General features: G+C 41.6%; 3 protein-coding genes across 8 annotated transcripts in view; 1 reads left to right on the top strand and 2 right to left on the bottom strand.

Moving 5' to 3' along the window:
* The window catches only part of LOC148429741 (ubiquitin-associated protein 2-like), a 29094-nt gene extending 28288 nt beyond the window's left edge, over positions 1-806 (bottom strand). For both annotated transcript variants that reach the window (XM_088425768.1, XM_088425777.1), the window contains exon 1: positions 727-806. The gene's annotated coding sequence lies outside the window, so the exon portion shown is untranslated. The remainder of the gene's footprint in view (positions 1-726) is intronic.
* Positions 807-3501: 2695 nt separating this feature from the next.
* Positions 3502-19974, bottom strand: LOC148429740 (uncharacterized). Of its 4 annotated transcripts, XM_088412475.1 has the most exons (15): positions 19127-19974; positions 15585-15671; positions 12709-12800; positions 12190-12645; positions 10946-11108; positions 10754-10851; positions 10358-10570; positions 10011-10098; positions 9788-9909; positions 9588-9693; positions 9076-9147; positions 8868-8977; positions 4421-6307; positions 3883-3976; positions 3502-3803 (listed from the first exon to the last, which is right to left on the bottom strand). In XM_088412475.1, exons 2-15 carry the CDS (start codon positions 15591-15593, stop codon positions 3663-3665), a joined length of 3651 nt encoding a protein of 1216 aa, XP_088268601.1. In that variant the 5' UTR covers positions 15594-15671; positions 19127-19974; the 3' UTR covers positions 3502-3662. The 4 variants fall into 4 exon arrangements, with proteins under 4 accessions (XP_088268601.1, XP_088268592.1, XP_088268616.1 ...); XM_088412466.1 differs by lacking the exon at positions 12709-12800; XM_088412490.1 differs by lacking the exon at positions 15585-15671 and having other exon boundaries at positions 19127-19158.
* LOC148429739 (Rieske domain-containing protein-like) lies at positions 19337-21508 on the top strand. 2 transcript variants are annotated; one of them, XM_088412539.1, is made up of 4 exons: positions 19337-19373; positions 20157-20387; positions 20567-20601; positions 20682-21508. In XM_088412539.1, exons 2-4 carry the CDS (start codon positions 20183-20185, stop codon positions 20955-20957), a joined length of 516 nt encoding a protein of 171 aa, XP_088268665.1. In that variant the 5' UTR covers positions 19337-19373; positions 20157-20182; the 3' UTR covers positions 20958-21508. The 2 variants fall into 2 exon arrangements, with proteins under 2 accessions (XP_088268665.1, XP_088268657.1); XM_088412531.1 differs by lacking the exon at positions 19337-19373 and adding an exon at positions 19609-19661.
* Positions 21509-21531: the final 23 nt, after the last annotated feature.

The following is a 21531-nucleotide window of genomic DNA, read 5'->3' as shown; positions in this document are numbered from 1 at the left end:
CAGGGAAATAAGACAAGACAAGCACAAATTAAGTTGCGGGTTGTGATGAGAGATGATATCAAGTTAAAGCTTATTTACCGCAGTATTCGACAAATGTATATAACGAAAGGTCGTTTAAAATATGGGATCCGCAGTGGGTAATAACCACGTTAGCTTAGCTTTTAGCCGCTGTTCCGTCTTTGTTTTGAGCGTGCGACTTGAGACGATGCCCCGCTCGATATTAAACCGCAGAGTATCGATAAAAATACACACGTTAGTCGATATCCCACGAGGGTCGCTGACAGTAATCACGTTGCGTATAGAATTTAACTAAACAACATTTAAAGACAAGTGCGTCGAGAACTAGCCTTATTGTCAACGCCACGATGAGTCAATGAAAGCTAACGCTAGCAGCCAGCTAACACGCGTGACCCAACCCAAGACAGCGGGTTCTACGTAAGACCTTATTTAAACGCCTCATTATAGTGAATGTGAAACGCATATATCGGAGATGTTGCGAATAATAACATTGGATAACACAATTCGGGAGAGTGCGCCAAACTAGACAAGCATGCGAACGGCCTGCTCACACAGTCAGAATAAAACCCAGGCTAACTATGTATTTTATCCCCAGATATAAAGACTGATGACATGAGACCCTTTCGGGTAGTAGCATCCCTCGAACTAACGTATAAACCATTGAGCGTAGTTATTAAAATAACATTTTCTCCTTGTCTTTTGCCTTACCTGCTAACACGCTTCGCTCAGCCCAGCAGCAGCAGATGTCACGTGACCCACCCGCGCCGTTGTTCGCAGTTGCGAAAAGCTCTTCCGGGTTTTTTTTTCTACGTTGCTTTATTGATCACTGCAACCGTACAACACAAAGCAAGCATCCTCCCTGCCAATTGGACAGCAGCCGTGTAGCACAACAGGTGGTTCTGTGGAAACATTAAAAAGCACCGCGTGCAGCGGCATGTGTCTCAACTATACGGGCGCGGTCAAGCTTTTTAACCGACTTTATCATTAAAATTTTTTATTTAAATCAATAAAAATATTTCGCACTGTGACTTTGAATAAAGATGCGACCCAATTTACAGTATTAATGAGATGTATAATTGATCGAGAAGCCCAAAAAGACAACGCAATTTATAATATAATATAATATAATATAATATAGTTGTCTTCATTACTTCGTCAATTTTTTTTTTTTTTTTAAGCACATCAACCTCCCTGCTTCCCTAGAAAGAAGCAAGTGCACATCTCCTCCCTGCTTCCCTAGCAAGAAGCAAGTGCACATCTCCCAAACATCGCCAGATCATTCAACCAATCAGAGGTGGGCAACTTACATTTTTTTGCTGGTCCAACATTCGTCAGAGCCCCGCCCCCTTTCCATCATCGTCGGTCTGTCATTTTTTCAAGCCATACGAAATTGTAATCATCAGTCTGTCAGTCCGTTGGTGTATTTTTGCCCAATCTTCCACCATCACTAGTGGGCGACATTTGACTAGGTTTTTTCTGGTCCATCATTCATCAGCCGCTGGTCTACATCTGCACTCATACTAATTATTCTTTCTGATTTGGTACTTACGCTTAAAGTTAACACCATGTCTGTGGTTCTACAGTTACACTGCATTTGAAACACAACACAGTAATATACATGTAACACATATAAATGTAACACGAAAACAAAAGTGTTTCACCCTACCCTATGATACACCATCATGTTTAATACAGGGGACGAAAGTGCAATCGGAATCATGTCCTCTGGATGGCATTACTATGCTTTACATGACTGAAATGGTGGATGTCAGTTCTCAAACTGCCTGTCCTACAATTAAAGAAGATGATTTCATTAACATTTGTCTAAGTTTCATCTGTCGCATAGACTACAAGTGAAACAATGCATTTCTGAGGTTGAATTTACTGAAAAATGTAATGGAATTAAAAAACTTCTATCTTGCATTTCCTGGCCATGACCCAATCAAAGAAACAATAAAAATTTGGTCTGCATTCATTGGTTACTTGAAATGCTCTCATCGGCACTGGTAAAGTCAGCTTTGTCATTGCTGTGAATGACAAGTAGTATATTGAACCTACCCAGTTCATTCACTCAACTGAACATATTGCTCCACTGCTTGGTAGTACGGTAAAGTGACTATTGTCACAGTAACTGCAGGCTGATTGCAGTTTGCACTATATAGATGTAGCAATATAGCAGATAATCAGGATAGCAGGATAAGAAGGATTATATTTCTGTAAATAGAATTGGGATTGGCGGGATCATGGACATATGATGGACATCTGATGTCAACGTTTATAACGATGGATTAAAAAAAACTGCAAATCTGACATTTTTTTAAAGCATTCCCATCAATTGTTGGTCCATCTGCAAAACGGGTGTTCGTTGGTGACAGGCTGATGGACAGCCGGTCAATGCTGACAAAGTGCCCACCTCTGCAATCAATAAACTTCTATGCGAAAACAATTATAGTGGGCCCCCGGTTTACGAACCCCCCGTTTTACGTGTTTTTCATCTTACGACGTGGACCGCGGCGTTTTTTTGTCCCCCTCTTACGCACAAACCTTTCGTCTTACGAACCATCCAACATGCTGGTCAGTGTGTCCCCACTATTTTTTTCGCTTTGCTGCATCAACAAAAACAACTTTTCTTGCATGTCACGGATATGCCAATATGCTATTGGTCGATTAAGGTCACAGTCACGGTCTCAGCGTGGACCAGCTCTACACCCCCGGCAGGATCCTTTAGGCTGCATGGGAGTTCAACCTGTCTGTTTTGTAGACTTGGAAAAGGCATTCGACCGTTCTTGTCATGTCTGTGTGGGTTAGCTTTAAGGTTGACGTTGGGAGTTTTTGGGTTTCTGTTTTTGTGGGGCGTCTTGTGGTTAGGGTTCATGTTCTGTTTCCCTCAGTCTATTTAGTATGATTTGTTCCAACTGTTGTCCATGTGGCCCCGCCCCCGTGTTTTCATCCAATCGGTTTCCTCTGCCTCTTGTTTCTCATCCAGCTGTTGCGCTTTTCCCTGTCTACATGTATTTAAGCCTGTTTGGTGAGTACCCTCTCAAGGTCAAGGATGAGGTCCTACCTCAAGAGTTTTAAGTATCTTGGGAGTCGATTTCATGAGGGCAGGATGGAGCGGTAGTTCGACAGGTTAATCAGTGCGACTGCTGTGATGCTGACTGTATACCGGTTTGTCATGATAAAGGAGCTGAGCCCAAAGGGGAAGCACTCGGTTTACTTGTCGAGCTATGTTTCTACCCTCACCGATGATTCACGAGCTGTGGGTCATGACCGAAAGAGCAAAATCCAGATACAAGCAGACAAAACTGGTGTCCTCCCCATGGTGTCGGGGCTCTCTTAGAAATAGGCTGAGAAACGTGACGCTAAATCGAGTACTTATCCCTCATGAAATCGCAAATACTGAATGTTGAAATCAATGATACAGTTGTGAAAATATCCAAATGCATTGAAATTGCAAATCAATTTTATTAAAAAAGCCAGAAAATCAAACATTAAAATATAACCTTCAAACAAAATGTGGAAGAGGTTTTCCAGCTTTGGAGCTACGCAAACCTCTTAAGTTTAAAATAAAGATGCCCTTTTTTCCCTGAGTGAAAAATTTAAACACTTATTTCTGACCTTGCTTTATTTGAGTCACTGGTTCACTATTGTGCCCCTTGTTTGTGCTCGGGCTCAGAAAAGGAGTTAGTCATATGATACAAGCGAAGCTTGGTTCTTATGCTGCGCAGACACTGAGCATTGCGATCCAGGATCTCTTCCAGCTTGTCCACATAGTCAACAAATGCCTATTAAAAAAGCAAGAAGTCTGTAAGAGTAGAATAAGATTGACAGTGCAGTAAACAGCAAAATTTGAACTTTTCGGACCATATGAGGTTGCTCGCATAGAAGTGTCTGCTCCTCATGCAGTAATGGCTCCATCTTCCTCAGTTTCTCCCAATGGGCCTGGATGACACGCCATCTTGAGTTGAGCAAAGAATGTTGAATGAAATGAACGTTGCACTGATTTGCAGAAAGATTGCTAAGGCATTGAGCATTGAAGGAATGACTGTCAAGAAGTAGAAAGCGTGTTCATTGTTTACTTAAGAATTCACTTTGAGAATTATTTACGCTTACGCTTTTTATTACATCCCTGTGTTGTGTTTCAATTGCAGTATAACTGTAGAACCACAGACATGGTGGTAACTGAGTGTAAGCACTAAAACAGAAAAAAAAAATAGTGCACAAAAGTAGACCAGTGCTGGATGAATGATGGACAGTGCACCTTGGTTGACATCTAACCCTAACCCTAATAAGTATTCTCGTTGCTCAAATGTAATGACAACACATGGCATCCAGTGTTATCACCATTAACCAACGTTCTATGTGCAAAGAAATATCCCCCAAACTGATTTTGAACACTTACTTGGCATGATCCATTGTTACGGAAAGCTCTGGGTTGCAGGGTCTTTCTTTGCAGTGAAACTCAGCAGAATCATTCATCTGAAATTTAAGGGATTTGCAGTAGTGTTCTGGTTCAGGTGTAGCATTCTTGGTCTGAAGACTTGACATATTGTTTTCACTCTGATTCAAAGAGAGTGAGATATCGGTCTTTGGCGCAGATGTGCTTTCATGTGTTAGCCCTGAGAGATTAGCTGCGTCAGGAGTGGTAGACCAGAGGTCCTTTGGTAGGCAGAGGTCTGCGTCCTCATCCTCCACATGCATGAGATGCTCTAAACTGTACTTATTGTCATATTTGGTGTCAGAAAAAGGAAACCAAAGGTCTTTTGGGACGCAACGGTCTGCATCTTCATCGTTTGCATGCATGAAATGCTCCTTTATTATATACTCTTTGGCTAACCTGGTGTTAGATATGGGAGACCGTGGGTAGAATGGTCTGTGTTTATTCTTCGAATGTGGCAGATGCTCTTTCATGGTGTGCTTGTATTCGATTTTAGTGTCAGAGGTGGGAGCCCGGACATCCACAGGGAGGCAGATATCTGCGTCATCCTTTGCACGTGAGAGATTGTCTTGTTTAGACTTACTAGTCAATTTGGCATCAAAGAGGTACATTTTGTCACCTTTATTTTTTGCATGTGTGAGTCGCTCCTTTGCGTACCTTTTTGCTGATTTATTGGCACAAGTGGGAGAGTGGAAGTCCTGTGAGCGGCTTAAATCAGCATCCTCATCCTTTGCATGAGTGAGCACCTTTGTATACTTCTTGGTCAACTTGGTGTCAGAAGTGGAAGATAGGAAGTTGAATTGTCTGTCTTTATTCTTTGCATGTGTGAGTGGCTCATTCTCTCGCCCAGGTGGACAAAGTTGGCTAACATCTCCTTGAACCAATGAGGCTGTAGAAGCCTCAAGTGGAGAGATGTTTGAGGCGTCATTCTTTGACATTTTTGCTCTATCCTCTGGATTTTTGAGCACCTGATTATTTTTTACCAGTCTAGGTTGAGTTTCCTTTTCCTGAAAGGTTTTGACTACACTCTCACAGGTTGAGGAGAATGGATGGGGTGATTTTGCTTCTTGATGTGGCGAATCGACAAGAGGGGAGTCACAGAGGCTCTTGTGGACAGACATTAGACAGTCCGTCCACAGCCCATCAAGCGAGGGGTCCATTTCCAGCGAGTCCTCCCCGTTCTCTCCATTGTCAGCCTGTTGTAACTTAGTCAGCCATCTCAACTTTACTCTTTGTTGCACATCATCTCCAAACGAATCATTACTTCCGATTCCGCTGTCGTACACATTTGGAGCATCTTTTGAACCAGGACGGGCAGAAAATCTGAGCTGTCCGGCCGATGATACAGAGGAGCAGAGGGATTTGCGGCCACAAGACGGCGGTGAAATGGAGAGTGGCATGAACGTCTGTAGCTGTCGGTGATAATGTTGCAGGTGTTGCTGCATCTCCTTTTCCTCTGTCGCATCTTCTCTAAGTTCTTCTCTTGACTGCTTTGCTTTCTCACTTTGGTTTCCCTCACTTGGCCCATCCTGACACCCGTTCTTGGTGCTCCTGTTATTTTGGTCAGAACCGTGCCCTCCATCGCCCTTTACCAGAGAGTTCCTCGCTTCTTCATATCTGACCCCTTGTTTGGCTCTTGCAGGACTTTCCCCACCATATCTGCTGCTCTTCGGTGTGGAACAGTCAATAGGATAACCCACAGGTTTATTTGGGGTTGGTGAAACAGCATCAAAAGATGCTCTGATTGTTGTCATTTTGGTGCTCTTGGAAAGATTATTCCCAACACCACAGCATTTTGAAGGTTGAGTGGTTTTGCAATGTCCTCCACCACAACCCCTCAACTCCTTCACACTGGAAAATAAAGCAGATGTTCTGAGTGGGTTTCCTCACTTCCTGGTTTTCCATCAAATCATTACAAGCTAAACTGTTAGAATTGATCAAGGCAAAGAAAATCCTGCCAAAAGTTTGGAAACACCTCATTCAATTTCTTAATGATGGCCACTTGTTCAGTTAGCTGATTAGTTCTTGTCATATGAATTTTAATGCCAGAAAATGAATAGCTGTCCACAATATGAATTTTGCTGAGTTGTTTAATAGGGCAGTCGGCTGTGTTTTAACATTACATCCTCCCAAAACAAATGATGGTCCCCACCCCATTCATCAACCCCTTATTGTCACGTGCTGTCTGGGTTTTTCGGATTTTTGGATTTAGTTTAAGTCGTTTTTGGTTCATTTCATCTAATTCATGTAAGTTTCCCTGCGTCTGCCTTTTTATCAGTCTCGTTAGTTTTATTTCCTCCACCTGTTGTCCGTGTGTCCCGCTCCTCACATGTTACCCAATCCGGTTCCCCTGCCTCATGTCCCCGTCCAGCTGTAGTGTGTTTTCTGTAATTAGTTTTCATGTATTTAAGACACCGTACCTCTGTCACCTTCGTCGGATTATTGCACCTCTTACCCCACCGATATCTTCAATTCGTGTTCCCTTTGCCGCTGTGTTTTTCCCCTCCTACTCGCCCTCCATTCTTCCCAGTCATCCGATGAAAATCTCGTGAGTTATATTCCGTTCCTCATTTATTTTGCTACTTTGTCCAGTTTTTGCCTACTGCTGTTCCTGCCTTGTTATTAAAAGAGCATTTTTGTTTGAGCACACCCTCTCCGTCCGCCTGCTTTTTTTGAGTCCCTTTCCCCTCCGCCGCCTCACGCCGCCATGCCATGACGTGACACTCATATAGCAGACATGCAAAGAATGGCTATTTTTTTTATTCACTGTTCATAGTTATGATAGCTTCAGCATGCATGCTCAAATTGCATTTTAGTACATTAAATCCTATCTTTTTGTACAGTCTTCTCTCGTCTCCAGGGTTTGGTTTTTGCTTTTATGGTACCTATCTTTTTTTTTTTTTATTTGCAGAAAAACAATTTGCAATTTTTAGAGTTTTGAAAAGGCCATAAGAAAGTCATGCCCAAATCTAGAAGTAATTATCTGGTGAAATCTTGTGACACCATTTGGCATTTATAACCCTTTCTAGGAGAGCTATCAAACAATTATTACTCACATCAGGACTGTCACTATGCCTGCGAATTGCAACAATTCCAATACAGGTAGTCCCTAAAAACTCACCAATTAGCTATTTTCTGATGTTTTGCCTTGGCAAAAAGGAAATACTGTAATAGGTGTCATGTTCTGTTGGTATTTGTTGGGTTATTTGGTCATGGGTTAAACATTGGGGTTTCTGTTTATTTCTATTTTGGGGTTCTTGTTCTATGCTGCTGTTATGCATCCCTTGAATCTGTCCTCGTTAGTATTATTGTGTATGTGTATCCATTGTGTGTCAACCAGCTTCCCCTGCCTATTGCTCCTGTCCAGCTGTTTCGTGTCACTTCGTTCAGTGTGTGTATTTTTAGCTCCCAGTTGCTTTCAGTTAGTCGTCGGGTCATTATGGCTATGCCTGCTGTTGTTGTCCCAGTGTTGCTGTCATCGATCCCGTACTTTGCCAGTTCCTCGTGGTCCTTAGTGAGTTATATCCCTTTGTTTTCCTGAGCCCGAAGTCTAGGTGTTAGTAATAAGTGTATTTCCGGATTTTCGTTTATTTGTTTTATTTTTTTGGCTACCTTGATTTTAATTTTCTTTTTATATTAAACAACAGTTCACCTTGCTTCCGGTTTCCCTGCATTGGATCCACATCTGCACGCCACCATGTCAAATCGGAACAATAGTAACTGGTTTTCAAAATTTATTTAGAAAAACAAAGCAGGACTCAGCACAAACGTACTCAACAGTACCGCCCAGGAGATTGCAAGTTATCTTCTGACAGGCTTACAACCAGAACTCAACTGACATACTCAACCAGATAAAGGCTTAAAGACAATTATGACATGCATTCCTAAATGACTGAATATCAAGGAAAACTGACATAACATCCTTAATACACTTTGTGATGCAAATGGTGACCTTTAGTTAACAAACAGTGTCATGTTTGTGACAGTATCGACTGAAAAACTGAGTTTAGTGGCATATGTATATCCACTTCAAGCGCATTTTTTCCCCAAAACACATAATCTGTGAGACTTTTATTTTTCGAGGCAATGGTGTGGTGTGAGTTTTAAACTTAAGGGCTTTTGAATAATGGTGGTCTGTGGTATAGCTACAGTTTAAACTTATATTACAATCCGATATTTTTACACAGAGTGTCAATTATGTAGTGTTTTGCAGTAAGACCCCATTGAAAATGTCAGTCTCCTGACTAGGTTTCCAGTTTACGGTAATAGTTTGAATGAAAAAGAGTATGGTTTGAAGTTGCCATTTTAATCTTAATTCCAGTACTTGTTCTTGTCAACTCCTCCTCCCATTGGAGAATTGGACCAATGATGACTCATACTATTACCATAATTTCCCATTTTAAACACTTACCGGTTAGCATATCTCAGTGTGTTCAGAGTATGCTCTGTGGCAATGTTACCAGGTGAAATGTTGGCAATCATACAAGTCATGGAGTTGCCAACAAATGAATCTTTCAAGACCTAAGCAAAAAAACAAAACAAAAAACAAAATAAAACAAAACTGAAGTTCAATGAACTCAAAATAACATTACAGGAAGTCTACAATGAGGTCTTACTACCTGAGTGAGTTTGCTTTGTCTGAAAGGTGTGTGCCGCAGCTCTTGATCAAGGGAACGGATACATTCTTTAAGCTGCAGGAAGAATTACAAATTTCAGGTGTCCCACTTATGATGCAGAACTTGTCTCAAAAGCGCACACTAAAACAGCTATTCCCTGCTATGGTCAAGTATAAGGAATTGCACCTCTTCCTCTCACTTGATTGGCCAGTAAACACACTTAAGGAGCGTTGAACACATGCAAAAGATGACAGAATTTTACCTGAGGTGTCCAACTTCTGACACCAAATGTGTGCATAGTAAGTCATCCATCCATTTTACACATGCAGGGGATGAGGAAAAGCATGCCCCCAATGGGCTCTTCTACATGTCGCTTTTGATTAGTACACAATAAAAGAGTATCTCAAATGTGCAAATGATGAGAACAGAAAATTCTACCCAAGGGTTCTGCGTTTCTGCCTTGTGATGGCAAATCTGCTATTAAGTACATAAAGAGGTGTGTCACTGCATCTTACAGCCAACAGACTCTGGTTGATCTCAGCTCCCTCCATACGAGTCCGCCAGTCAGTTGCCGTGGTATCAGATGCCCGCTCACTTCCCGCCAAGTCGATCAACCACATTCTTAAAAAAACAGCGTACTAGTACACTTGTTTTGTCGTTTCTACGTAAAATAAGCAGTATGCAGACAACAGGTCAATCAGACTAAGTAAACCACCTGCCAAAAATCTGCTGGTCAGGGGACCTGAGTTGAATCTGAAGCAAGGCATGGGATCGAGACGAGAGCAGATTGACGCCACTGACCCTCTTTGTGCGTGCGGCTAAACCCTGCGAAATCACCTTGAGACGGAATTAAAAGGGACAATGATGGCATTACTTTTTGCGCAAGATTCAGAAAGGCCCTCATTTGCCTTCAGAGTCACAGTTAATCGTTTACTGACCTTCAACAGCGAGGTGACTGAGTCCACTTCAATGTGACAAAGTCCTGCAATGTGCACCACGCTGTGAGCATCCTCCCTCACAAACAGTCTAAAAAAAGAACAAAACAATTGCATATAAATCAAAACAGGGGTTTAGGACATTTTGAGAGAGATTCAACAGTTTCATCACACTGCAACGATTACAGTGAGAAACAGAATTCAATTGATCCTGATTTCCCGATTCACAAATTGGCCAAAAAGTACACCGTAATGGAACATCTTCCATGTGCAAATGATGTGGAAAGGGATTTTGCAAAGTGGCCAGGAATTTTAAGCTATTTCAGAACCTATGTAAAAACATGGAGCACCTTTTCCTATTGTTGAGCAGGTCATAGAGCTGACGACAGTAGATCTCACAGAAGCTGACGTACACCAGCAAAGGGCTAAGCGTTGCCGACAGGTGAGCAAAGATGTCCTGGACTGCCAGCACGTACAAACCTGTTTCCCCAGGGGTGGAACCCATCATAGTATGAGTCTTGCCCGCGCCTGTCTGACCAAATGCAAAGCAAGTGGCATTCCCCCTGCATATACACAAACAATTTGTCTCATTGATACCATTACATTCTGCTGATAAAATCTGTTAAGGATGAAGATGCCCTTTAAGCAATACAATCAAATGGAGCTGAAACATAAAAGTAACTTTTTTTTTTTACTTGGGAAGGGGTGAATGGCCGGAGAGGAAAAGAGGCAGGTAGACACCTTACCCATTGAGCATGTGCTGCACCAGAGGATATGCTGTTTTTTTATATACGTCCTCATTGGAATGATACTCTCCAAAAACTTGGTCAAAGTAGAATGGGTGCTTCAAACAAATCCAACAATGTGACAAAGATTTTCAAGGGTCATTGGTGTCTTGGGATATTCTTGTTTTAAATGAATTAATTTAATTTCTATACCTGTAGAATATACTGGGTGAGATCCACAGCTTCTTTGCCTTCTTCTACAATCACACAATCTGCGCTGGGTGTTATCACCACATCAGCCTCACCCTTCCTTCTCTCTGTCGTTGTCAGTGGTCGTTTCCTAACGCAAACAATGATCCTCTGCCCATGGGCTTGCCTACAAATGTCAGAGAAAAACAACAATTACATTATTTTGCCATCTGTCTATTTGACAACAAGCCATTAATTTTCCATCGATAAGTATGATAGCATTCTACAAACTATTCTAACATAGTGTATGCAACAATATTTACCGATTCACAAGATTATTTTTTACAATACATGATTTTGAAATATTCCTTGAAATTATTTGGAAAGGAAATCATTGGGAAAGGCATGGAGAATGAACTGTTAGGGCATCCATCTCAAAATTCTAAGGATGAAGGGGTTGAATCTGGTTTTCCTGCATGAAGTTCACATTTTCTCCCCACGCGCCTCATTTCTACATTCCAAAAGCATATACAGTAGGTGCATTGAAGAGTCTAAAACTAAATTACCCAATAAGTGTGAATCAGACTGTAAAACACTAGTCACTGTATAACCAGCAACATCTTAGGTAGAGAAACCATTGACTATGCTGTGCGTAAAATAATGACATACAGGTAGGTCAATTCCACTTGTAAAGTGCTACGCTCATCTAGGTATTGTTTGTAAAATAAGATATATTGTGGATTGTTTTGAAAAAAAAATGGGTCGGAACCCATTTTTTCTATGCCAAATCATCTTGCTGATCGGATGAAATTTTCTTGTGGGTCAGCGTAACGACTAAGCACTACTCAAGCTTCTGAAAATCACATGACCAACAGGCGAGCCTAATTTGATCTTTACCCGAGTCTTGAGCACATTTGATGTGTTTTTCAATTCAAAGGTATCATCCCTACATGGAAAATAAGTTAATTATTGAAATAATTAGACAAATAACTTCTTTGATGAAAATTGCTGAAAAAAAGCGGACTACAGTATTCCTTTAAGCCCTAAATGTTCATTTGGTTTTAGTTGCTTACTGCAGAGTTGATCAAACCACTAAATACAAATTCTTGTATGATTTTAACAAGGACGATTCTGATTACTGTATACTGTTATCTTTCTTTACTGATTGACTATGAGGACGTGGCATTAATTTCAACATCTTTGTATACACTTGATCATTCAAGACAGATGGTAGGGTTTTCCTTTGACTTCACAAGCACTCAACTCACTTTTTTGCAGAAACAGGCTGAAGGGGAAGTCCATAATTGTACCCTGGTTTTCTCTTAGCTTCGTAAACAGGCACTGGATGACTAACTTTATCCGTGCACCTCTTGGCTGCAGCTCTGGGTCTCGGGTGCTGGTGGTGGAGATGATTGGGCGCAACATTCCTCGTAGGTGGTCGTGTAGAGTATGTATTGTACATGGCCAATCGTTTAGTAATGTCTGGCCTGGTGTTTTTTGCATGTGTCCCATGGTTGCCATGCTGTCCAAAACTCTTACAAGGTGCGCTCTGGTCATCCGCAACATGTCTAAACCTCAGCCCCTCTTGCTCCAACGTTTTGACCAGGTGGACAAGCTTCAAGAGGCGACCTTTATCTTCGGAGGTGTGGATCTCCAGGACAGGTAGATCCTCTGAAGTGAGGGCTAAGAGATGTGCAGTGTGGAAGATCCCCATGGAGGTGAAGCTGAAAAGTACACAGAAGAATGAGTGATGGCAAATCTGAGTTAGGTGAATATCTTGTAGTTACCGCTCGTGAAGACGCTGAAGGCCCACCACCTTGAGGCAATCAAAAAGGCTGAGTTTCATGCTTGGATGATCTTTCGCTTGCCTCCACAAACCCTGGTAGGAGCCAATCAACCACTTTTGTCATCAATTACACATTACAGCTTGAAATCAAGAAAGTAAGTACACATTAAGTGCTGCTTATCAAACCCATCTCACCCTACGTGTAAAGTTAATCGCCCCTCCATTCTAAAATCATAAAACAACTCTAACTTTCACAGAAGGCATCAACCAACAAAGGTTATTACCTCAAGAATGCGACAACGACTCATCCAGGTGGTCATAAAAGAACATAGAAAAATTTCCAAAGAACTGTAGGCCTTGCTGGCCTCAGTGAAGGTCATGTTTGAGAATTCACTATAAAAAGGACATTGACCTAAAAGGGCATCCCTGGGGCGTTTGTCTATGAAAACCGCAACTTTTACAAAAGAACACAAAGGCTCGTCTCCCGTTTGGCAAAAATCATCTTGATGACCTTCAAGACTTTTGGAGAAACATTGTGGACAGATGAGTCAAAATACTGCACTCTTTAGAAGGTGTGTAACCTGTTACATCAGCCCTAAAAATTGCACAGCGTTTGAAAAAAAAAAAAAAAAAAAACATGACGCCAACAGTAAATCACTTTACTACCTTTGGGTACTTCAAGGCTCTGTACACCGACTACTTATTGCTGTACTGATGACGCAGCATCAAGAGCAACTGGGTGCTCGAGGTCTTGCTCAATGGCATAGTTACAGTACAATGGTCGAGCCGAAGCCGCAACCTCTCAGTTGGGAGACGACCACACTTACCACTGAGCCATGACACCCGGTAAGTTCGGGCATGAGCTGTGACTGAAAGCAGCTCCTTCATGAGTGTGCTCATTTTACTCTTTTGCTGGTGTTCTAAAATTAGCCGACAAGCGCATTGGTGAATCTTCTTCCGCACATGTAAGGGCAGTACAGTATGTTTACTGTAAAAACGCATTAAAAATAGTCACTTAAAAAACAACATTATGATGTGCCAACAATTAAAAGTGAACTTGTGGAGTAACATTATGAAAATGGTCACCCAACAGTGCCTATGGGTACCCTGATAGGCCCTAAGGAATGCAAGAGTAGCCTGTAGGCCTGTCCTATAAATAGCTCACCAGTGATGGGATACTGTGATATTTGGGAATGCTGTAGGTGATCACTGGAAAATGTAAACACTTGCAGAAATTTGAAGAAGTACCTTGTTGTATTTTGATATTTATCTTTTTCCTACCTTGCTGTCATTGTAAATAATAATTATTAAAAATTTGTAACATAAGTGTCTTAAGATCAATGACTAATTACCATTAAATATTAATAACAACATACAATTAAATTAATTTCACCAAATATATTTGAAAAGTATGTATTAAACTAGTAGTTAATTGTACTAATCAATACCTACTAAAATTAGCTCTCATCTTCAAAATGTTCGGTGAGGCCTGCAGTATAGGTTATAGTTTCCCGCATAATTACTGACGCCCCTGATTAAGATGCGTTCAGCTCAGCTGTCTCTTCACCACGACAAACCAGTACAAAGTCCACATTACAGCAGACACTGTACCAATCCGCCTGTTGATCTCTTGTTCCATCCTACCCTCACTTGTGAACAAGACCCCAAGATACTTAAACTCCTTCACTTGGGGCAGGACCTCATCCCCGACCCGGAAAGGGCACTCCACACTTTTCCGACAGAGGACCATGATCTCAGATTTGGAGGTGCTTATCTTCATCCCAGCCGCTTGACATTTGGCTGTGAACTGCTCCAATGAGAGTTGGAGGTCACGGTCTGCAGAAGCCCATATCAAGGCGTTCGGTGCACCGTAAACCCTCCAAGGACTCCAAAAGGGATGGGTACTCTGAACTGTTGTTTGGTGCATAAGCACAAACCACAGCCAGGACCCGTCCCCCCACCCGAAGGTGGAGGGAAGCTACCCTCTCGCTCACTGGCGTAAACCCCAATCTATAGCCGTTGAGCTGGGGAGCAATAAGTATGCCCACACCTGCTCAGCGCCTCTCACCGTGGAGTGGAAGAAAGTCCAACCCCTCTCAAGAGTCCCACCTCCAGGCTTGGTTCCAGAGAAGGGGCCGATGACCCGCGTCCAGGTGAGGGAAACTCGACCATTTATTTTTCTTCATCATTAGAGGTTGATGGGTCGTGCTTATTCTGGTCCCTCACCGAGGACCTGTTTGCCATGGGTGACTCTGCCAGGGGCATAAAGCCCCAGACAACTTAGCTCCTATGATCATTGGGACATGCAAACCCCTCCACCACGATAAGGTGATGGCCCACAAGGGGGGCTGTTAAAAGCCTTAAAATAAATTCCATGTTTATAGCAGAAGCATACTCATACTGAAAATTGTAGAAATGGGTCACCTGATGCAGATTGCCTAGCTATCTCTTTCCCCAGACCTTAACCCAACTGGAAATCTGTGAAGTGAGCTCATGAGTGCAAAGAGCATCTGTCTAAGAATGTTTGAATGTTCTTCTTTCTGTATTTTCTCATGTTGTGAAACATTATATGCGCTGCTGTTTTTTGGCAAAGGAGGGAGGGGGTTCAAAATATTAACCTCCTTGGTAGTACACGTTTTGATGTAAAATAATTATTTCTTAATGTGGGATTTTTTTTTTCCCCAATTGAAAAAATTTATTTGAATTACAGGGTAGGATTTTCCTTTTTTTGGCCTTTTATTAAAAAAATATTAGAAGCTAAAGAACACATCTTAACCAGGTGTGCCAATGACTGTGGAGGCAAGTGTCTACTGTGCTATAATTGGGGGATAAATGTTTATGATAAGGATAAATCCAAACGATAAAATGGGCTCATACCGCTGCCATGGCAATGTGTCCCTCCTCTGTTCTCCTCCCTTGTGCCTTCTGCCAATTAATAAAGTTGACCAGGAAGTCATCAGAAAACTAGTGGGAAACAAAGTACAGCACATGATGTGAAAGTGCATTTTCCCAAACTGATGCCAAACCTCTTTTACTCGATTTAAATCGACCACAGTGTCATCACAAAGCGAAGACAAGAATAAGGAATTTCCGCTAATGATGGCATCAGCTAACATTTATATGCATCAGATTTTTGGCCAATTAGGTTTCAGTTTCTTTGTGTTGCTATCTCAATCAAATCTGTCCAGGCCCTGCAGAAACAGTTGTTAGCCGATGTGATATCAATGGCACTGTTTCTTTAACAAATCAGCTTTTTTTTTTTTTTTTTTGCTGATAGTTCATTAAAAGTTTGAGTATGTTAGGCACCACTGCATTTTTTTTAATTGACAATGAAAATATGACTGTTTCAAATTTTATGGATCCACATTATTATGTTGTTTCTCAATTCTACCTACATTATCCAATTAAAACTCAAATTTGGTATTTTTGATGTTTTGGGGCTGTCGCTGGGCAGCATGAATTTTCAACTCCCTCCAAAGATTTTCTATGGGGTTGAGATCTGGAGACTGCCTAGGCCACTCCAAGACCTTGAAATGCTTCTCATGAAGACACTCCTTCGTTGCCTCAGCGGAGTGTTTGGGATCGTTGTCATGCTGAAAGACCTAGCCATGTTTCATCTTTGATGCCCTTGCTGATGGAAGGTTTTCATTCAGAATCTCACGATGCATGGCCCCATTCATTCTCTCCTTTACACGGATCAGTCGTCCTGGTCCCTTTGCAGAAAAACAGCCCCAGAGCATGATGTTTCCACCCCCATGCTTCACAGTAGGTATGGTGTTTGGATTCAACTCAGCATTCTTTCTCCTCCAAACACGACGAGTTGAGTTCATCTCAAAAAGTTCTATTTTGGTTTCATCTGACCACATTACTTTCTCCTAATCCTCTTCTGGACCATCCAAATGTTCTCTAGCAAACTTCAGACGGGCTTGGGCATGTACTGGCTTCAGCAGGGGGACACGTCTGGCACTGCAGGATTAGAGTCCCTGGCGTGGTAGTGTGTTACTTATGGTAGCCTTTGTTACTATGGTCCCAGCTCTCTGCAGGTCTTTCACTAGGTCCCCCCGTGTGGTTCTGGGATTTTTGCTCAACATTCTTGTTATCATTTTGACCTCATGGGGTGAGATCTTGCATGGAGCCCCAGATCGAGGGAGATTATGGTAGTCTTGTAGGTCTTCCATTTTCTTATAGTTGCTCCCACAGTTGAATTCTTCACACCAAGCCGCTCACTTATTGCAGATTCGGTCTTCCCAGCCTGGTGCAGGTCTACAATTTTGTTTCTGATGTCCTTTGACAGCTCTTTGGTGTTGGTCATGGTGGAGTTTGAAGTGTGACTGAGGTTGTGCACTAGTGTTGTTACACTTGAAGCAAGTGCCGAGCCCTCGCGGCAGAAGTATCACAATACGTGGTTCCGATGTCCCGTTGTATCTGGCGCAACATCAAGTGACATCACGCTCGAAGCAGACACTCGATACCTGCCTAGCGCTCGCGTTGAAAGTATCACGATACGTCGTTCCATTCCCGCGTAACCATTGGAAGATCACATGACCACAGAAAGGAGGAGTTGTTACCTCCCACGCGTGCGGCCGGTGACCGTCGACGTGTCAACGCCAGGTAGCTTGGGGAGGGCAAGGGTCTGTCAATTGGACTCAGTCAATCTCACAGTGTCCATAAACAGGCATGCAGGCTCCCTTAATATGTTGTGAGTTTTCAGAGGAAGCGCATTTGCATGCATAATTGAAAACAAGGGAGGCTGAGGTGAAGATTAGATTAAGTATTAGATTCATTTGCAACAAGACAAAGTTTAATTGTTCATTCATACATATATGGGCATCCATTCATCAATTCATTCATTCACATACATACTGTACATACATACATAAATATACATACATGCACATCACATACTATACATACCTACTGTACATACTGTACTGTACATACATACATATATACATGCGTACACTGTACATAATTACATACATGTGTACTGTATATACATACATATATACATGCGTACACTGTACATAATTACATACATGCGTACATATCCACTGTACATACTGTACAGTACATACAGTACATACATGTGAGCAACCTAAATATATATTTTCATATGCCTGCAACTCCGATGCCATGCGACAGGGTCACCTCCAAAACTGGAGAGGTCATTGGAAAAATATGAACCAAATGCTGCAGAAATGATTTTACTTTTGACTAAAAATATGTTACACAAATTCCCACTCCAGTATTTCAAGCATTTTATATAACTATTGATCCATTGAGCCATCCATTTTCTATCGCCTCTTATCCTCACAAGGGTCGAAGGCTTGCTGGTGCCTATCCCAGCTTACTTCAGGCAGTAGACGGGGGACACCCTGAACTGGTTGCCAACTAATTGCAATTTTATATAACTACCATCACAGTATTTTGTTGCACAAGCATTTCCCTTTTTTGTTTTGTAACAATGATACTATAGTCTTACTTTTTTTATACATTGCCCAAATGTCAAACGGAAATGCAGTATGATTTTATTGAAAATATGTCACCATACTGAATTGTGTCAAATGCGTTGAAACTCTGACCCATTTCGACACAATTGTCCCATAGATGCAGTGTTTCAGGAAGCAGTGTCACGATGCTCTACGCGGATTCATGTGAACGCTTCTCGATGGAACCATTTCAACACAATTCCTTCAGACTGATTCAGTGGATCAAAAAGCTTTGATTTCTCCATCACTATCGTGGACAGGTGTCGTTTATACTGATAACGAGTTCAAACAGCTGCCACCAATACAGGTAACGTGTGGAGGACCGAGGAGCTTAGAGGATGAGTTATAGGTCTGTGACAGCCAGAAATCTTGTTTGTTTGTAGGTGACCAAATACTTAATTAATTGGTAAATTCCCCGGTTAAATAACTAAAAATCAAACAATGTTATTCTCTGGATTTTTTTTCTTCTCATGTTTTCTCTCAAATTTGTGTACCTATGATGAAAATTACAGGCCTCTCATCTTTTTCAGTGGGAAAACTTGCACAATTGCGCAAGTGACTGACTCCTTTTTTTTTGCCCCGCTGTACGTGGAACAGTTGTGGTGTTATGCGTTTTCGAAAAGTACCGATGGTTTCTATCGATTTATAGTCGTGAAAATGGCGCTGTTGGCGAAATAAATTGGATAAATCTCCATGCGATTTCCGAGTAGCAAACAAATCTGCATTGCCCGCAACACTGCGCAAGTAAATGCATCTACGTACAATAACAAAACATGAACTCCCGATTGACCAGATGCACAGCCGTTTACTGAACATTTTAATCTGAAAATTGACTAAATAAAATGTCACTAAAGACCCATTTCCTTGAGCTGGAGCCTATAGTTTTGTGAAGTTCACACATATAGATAGCAGAAAATGAAATAAACTTACCGGCGTGAGTTTCCTGCAAACACAAAATACACGCTCAACAAAGCCGAAGAAAAATGAGAGCACGTTTTCGATGTCCGATGATGTTTGAAAAGTGCATTGGACGCCACAGAGGGTTGTCGTGTTATGCGAGCCTTTTTGACACACAAACGAACTGACGGCCCCAATTTATTGTTAGTTACAGTTTGCGTTGACATAAGTAGTATCACTATTTCCGCACACATGGGTTTCCATGGTGACGGATCTCGCGGTGAGCACGAAAAGATGATAATCCAATAAAATAAGATTAGTTCAGTAGGTCACGGAGTCTTAAGAGATGTAACCAAAATCGTATCAATGAACGTGACTATTGTGATAATGACTGTTACACTGAACGTTTATAAGCACTTACATTACAATATTGTTCTATTAAAAACACGGTGGTGCTCAACTTGTTTTCAAACAATACGGAACAAATAATTGCTGCTGTCGACTCGCGTTTCAGCAGGACGATATTAGAAGTGCACACGTATGAAATATACTTGGTCAAATACGAAAGGTATTACAGCGTTTGACACATTCGCGGGTGGTATTGGTTTAATTTTTTTTATCGCGCTATTTTGTAGAGATCTTTCCCTTTATGTTTTGTACGAATTTCGCTTTGGACTCCTCCAGCTTTCGCTATTCAGTAATCTTTTTCCAATTGAAAGGATCCCGTGACAGCATAGTTTTACATCATTCGCAAGCGCGGTAGTCATCTTAGTCATCACCAGCATAGCTTCGGCATTTTTTGCAGATTCAATCTCATCGTTCCACTTTAAACAGACAAACAAACAAAACAAAAACCTGAACCATTCCCTCTTTCATCAACATGTGCCAGCAGAGCTTGCTTTTTACATTTCATTGTACCGTTTCACCTGTGTGGCAAATTCGTCATAGTTGTCACACACACAACTTTTTTTTGTAAATTTTTGCTCGTTTAAGTTTATAATTCCTCCAAATTTAAGAAAAATGCACCAGTGGAAGAAACGCTAATGATGCTTTTCTTGAGCAGGAATGCCCCTATAACAAGTAACCAACATGTCTTCTGAGGAGAAGACTTGGCAGATCTCGTCTTCTTCATCTGCTCCTCTGCCTCCTCCTCTTTCATCTTCCTCTTACTTCATCGGGAAACGTGAGGATATCATCAGACGCGGCCGTGTGACCAAGCTTGTGAATGGATGCCGGGATGTCTTAGTCTTGTACCACCAAGGGGAGTTCCATGCCATGGACATGCGCTGTTACCGTAAGAAAGATTCTTTACTCCCTAGTCTTCATCTTTAGACTGCTGCTTTTGCCACCATCGTTTTTTTTCTTTCACCAGTGTAGCTTTTTCAATCTGTAAATCACAAACAATTTTCCACTGTGATAAATTAATGAAAGAAAAAAAAATCAAACTAACATGTCTTGCATTTGTGTGAACAGATGCTGGCGGTGCTTTAGAACAAGGAGACATTGAGGTGATCTTTGAAAAGCTTGCATATTTGTGCCATTATCAATATTACATTTCAGGTTCATGTCTGTTTTATTCCTCCATCAGGAGTTTAATGGACGTGTGTGCATCATCTGTCCATGGCACAAGTACAAGATCACGCTGGTGGAAGGCGAAGGGATCTACCAAGCTGTGGACAACCCCACTGTCAAACCTCTGAGAACTCACTGGCGCTCCAAGGGTGTCAAACAGAGGGTCCACAAAGTCACTGAAATGAACGAGGACATATATGTCACACTGAATGACTCCAAGGAGCTCTTCGAGTCTGATTACTACCAAACTGACACATATAGGAGCAACGTTTGCATCCAAAAACTCCACTGACATGAAAATATGATATGTTTTGTCTTTATACTATTTCTCTATGGAGTGTTAAGTGAAGCATATTATGTGTCAGTATCAGAAACCAAAAAGTGACACCCTCCATTTTTAATCCTTTCGAAGTGATTGAAAGATTTTTACCTCTGCTGAGTTGTGGCACTGCCCTGCGTCCAGCTGTCCTTGTTAACCTCCTTCCCTTGTGTTGGCCAATCAGCTCCCTCTTCTGATTGTTTCCTTACCTGGTGCTCCTTGTTGCCTCCTTAGTTTGAGTGAGCTGTGTTTAATTTCCTTTTTCCTTCTTGTTGGGTCATTGTCTAACTGTTGGTGTGTTGAAGCTGTCACTCTGTGCTAGTCACTGTGAGTCATGTCTTTTAAGTTAAGTTTCGTTTGTTACTATGCTGTTTGTTCTTTTTTGCTTTGCCTCTGCATTGAATTGAATGATCATTTTTGAGCACATCAACCGCTCTGCTTCCCGCTCCCCAGCATGTGAAGACATGACATATATATTCATTCATTTTTAAGCAAACATTCATGAATAAAATAATAAAATGCAACTGGACAAAAATTGACCTTTCTA

The sequence above is a fragment of the Hippichthys cyanospilos genome, chromosome 1, assembly GCF_059441005.1.
Source record: "Hippichthys cyanospilos isolate Australia breed blue-spotted pipefish chromosome 1, RoL_Hcya_1.0, whole genome shotgun sequence".
NCBI classification, from domain to species: Eukaryota; Metazoa; Chordata; class Actinopteri; order Syngnathiformes; family Syngnathidae; genus Hippichthys; species Hippichthys cyanospilos.
This window is presented reverse-complemented; position numbering and strand designations above follow the sequence as displayed.

What these genes read in the sequence shown, in the direction of transcription:
- LOC148429740 (XM_088412466.1), bottom strand. Translation starts at nt 19,347, where the DNA reads ATGTGTGCGGAAATAGTGATACTACTTATGTCAACGCAAACTGTAACT. An exon ending in CAGTCACCTCGCTGTTGAAG is followed by an intron (nt 9,910 to 10,010) that starts GTCAGTAAACGA and finishes TTCCGTCTCAAG; the next exon opens with GTGATTTCGCAGGGTTTAGC. An exon ending in GTAACAATGGATCATGCCAA is followed by an intron (nt 3,977 to 4,420) that starts GTAAGTGTTCAA and finishes GCTCAACTCAAG; the next exon opens with ATGGCGTGTCATCCAGGCCC.
- LOC148429739 (XM_088412539.1), top strand. Translation starts at nt 20,183, where the DNA reads ATGTCTTCTGAGGAGAAGACTTGGCAGATCTCGTCTTCTTCATCTGCT. An exon ending in CATGGACATGCGCTGTTACC is followed by an intron (nt 20,388 to 20,566) that starts GTAAGAAAGATT and finishes TTGTGTGAACAG; the next exon opens with ATGCTGGCGGTGCTTTAGAA. An exon ending in TAGAACAAGGAGACATTGAG is followed by an intron (nt 20,602 to 20,681) that starts GTGATCTTTGAA and finishes TTCCTCCATCAG; the next exon opens with GAGTTTAATGGACGTGTGTG.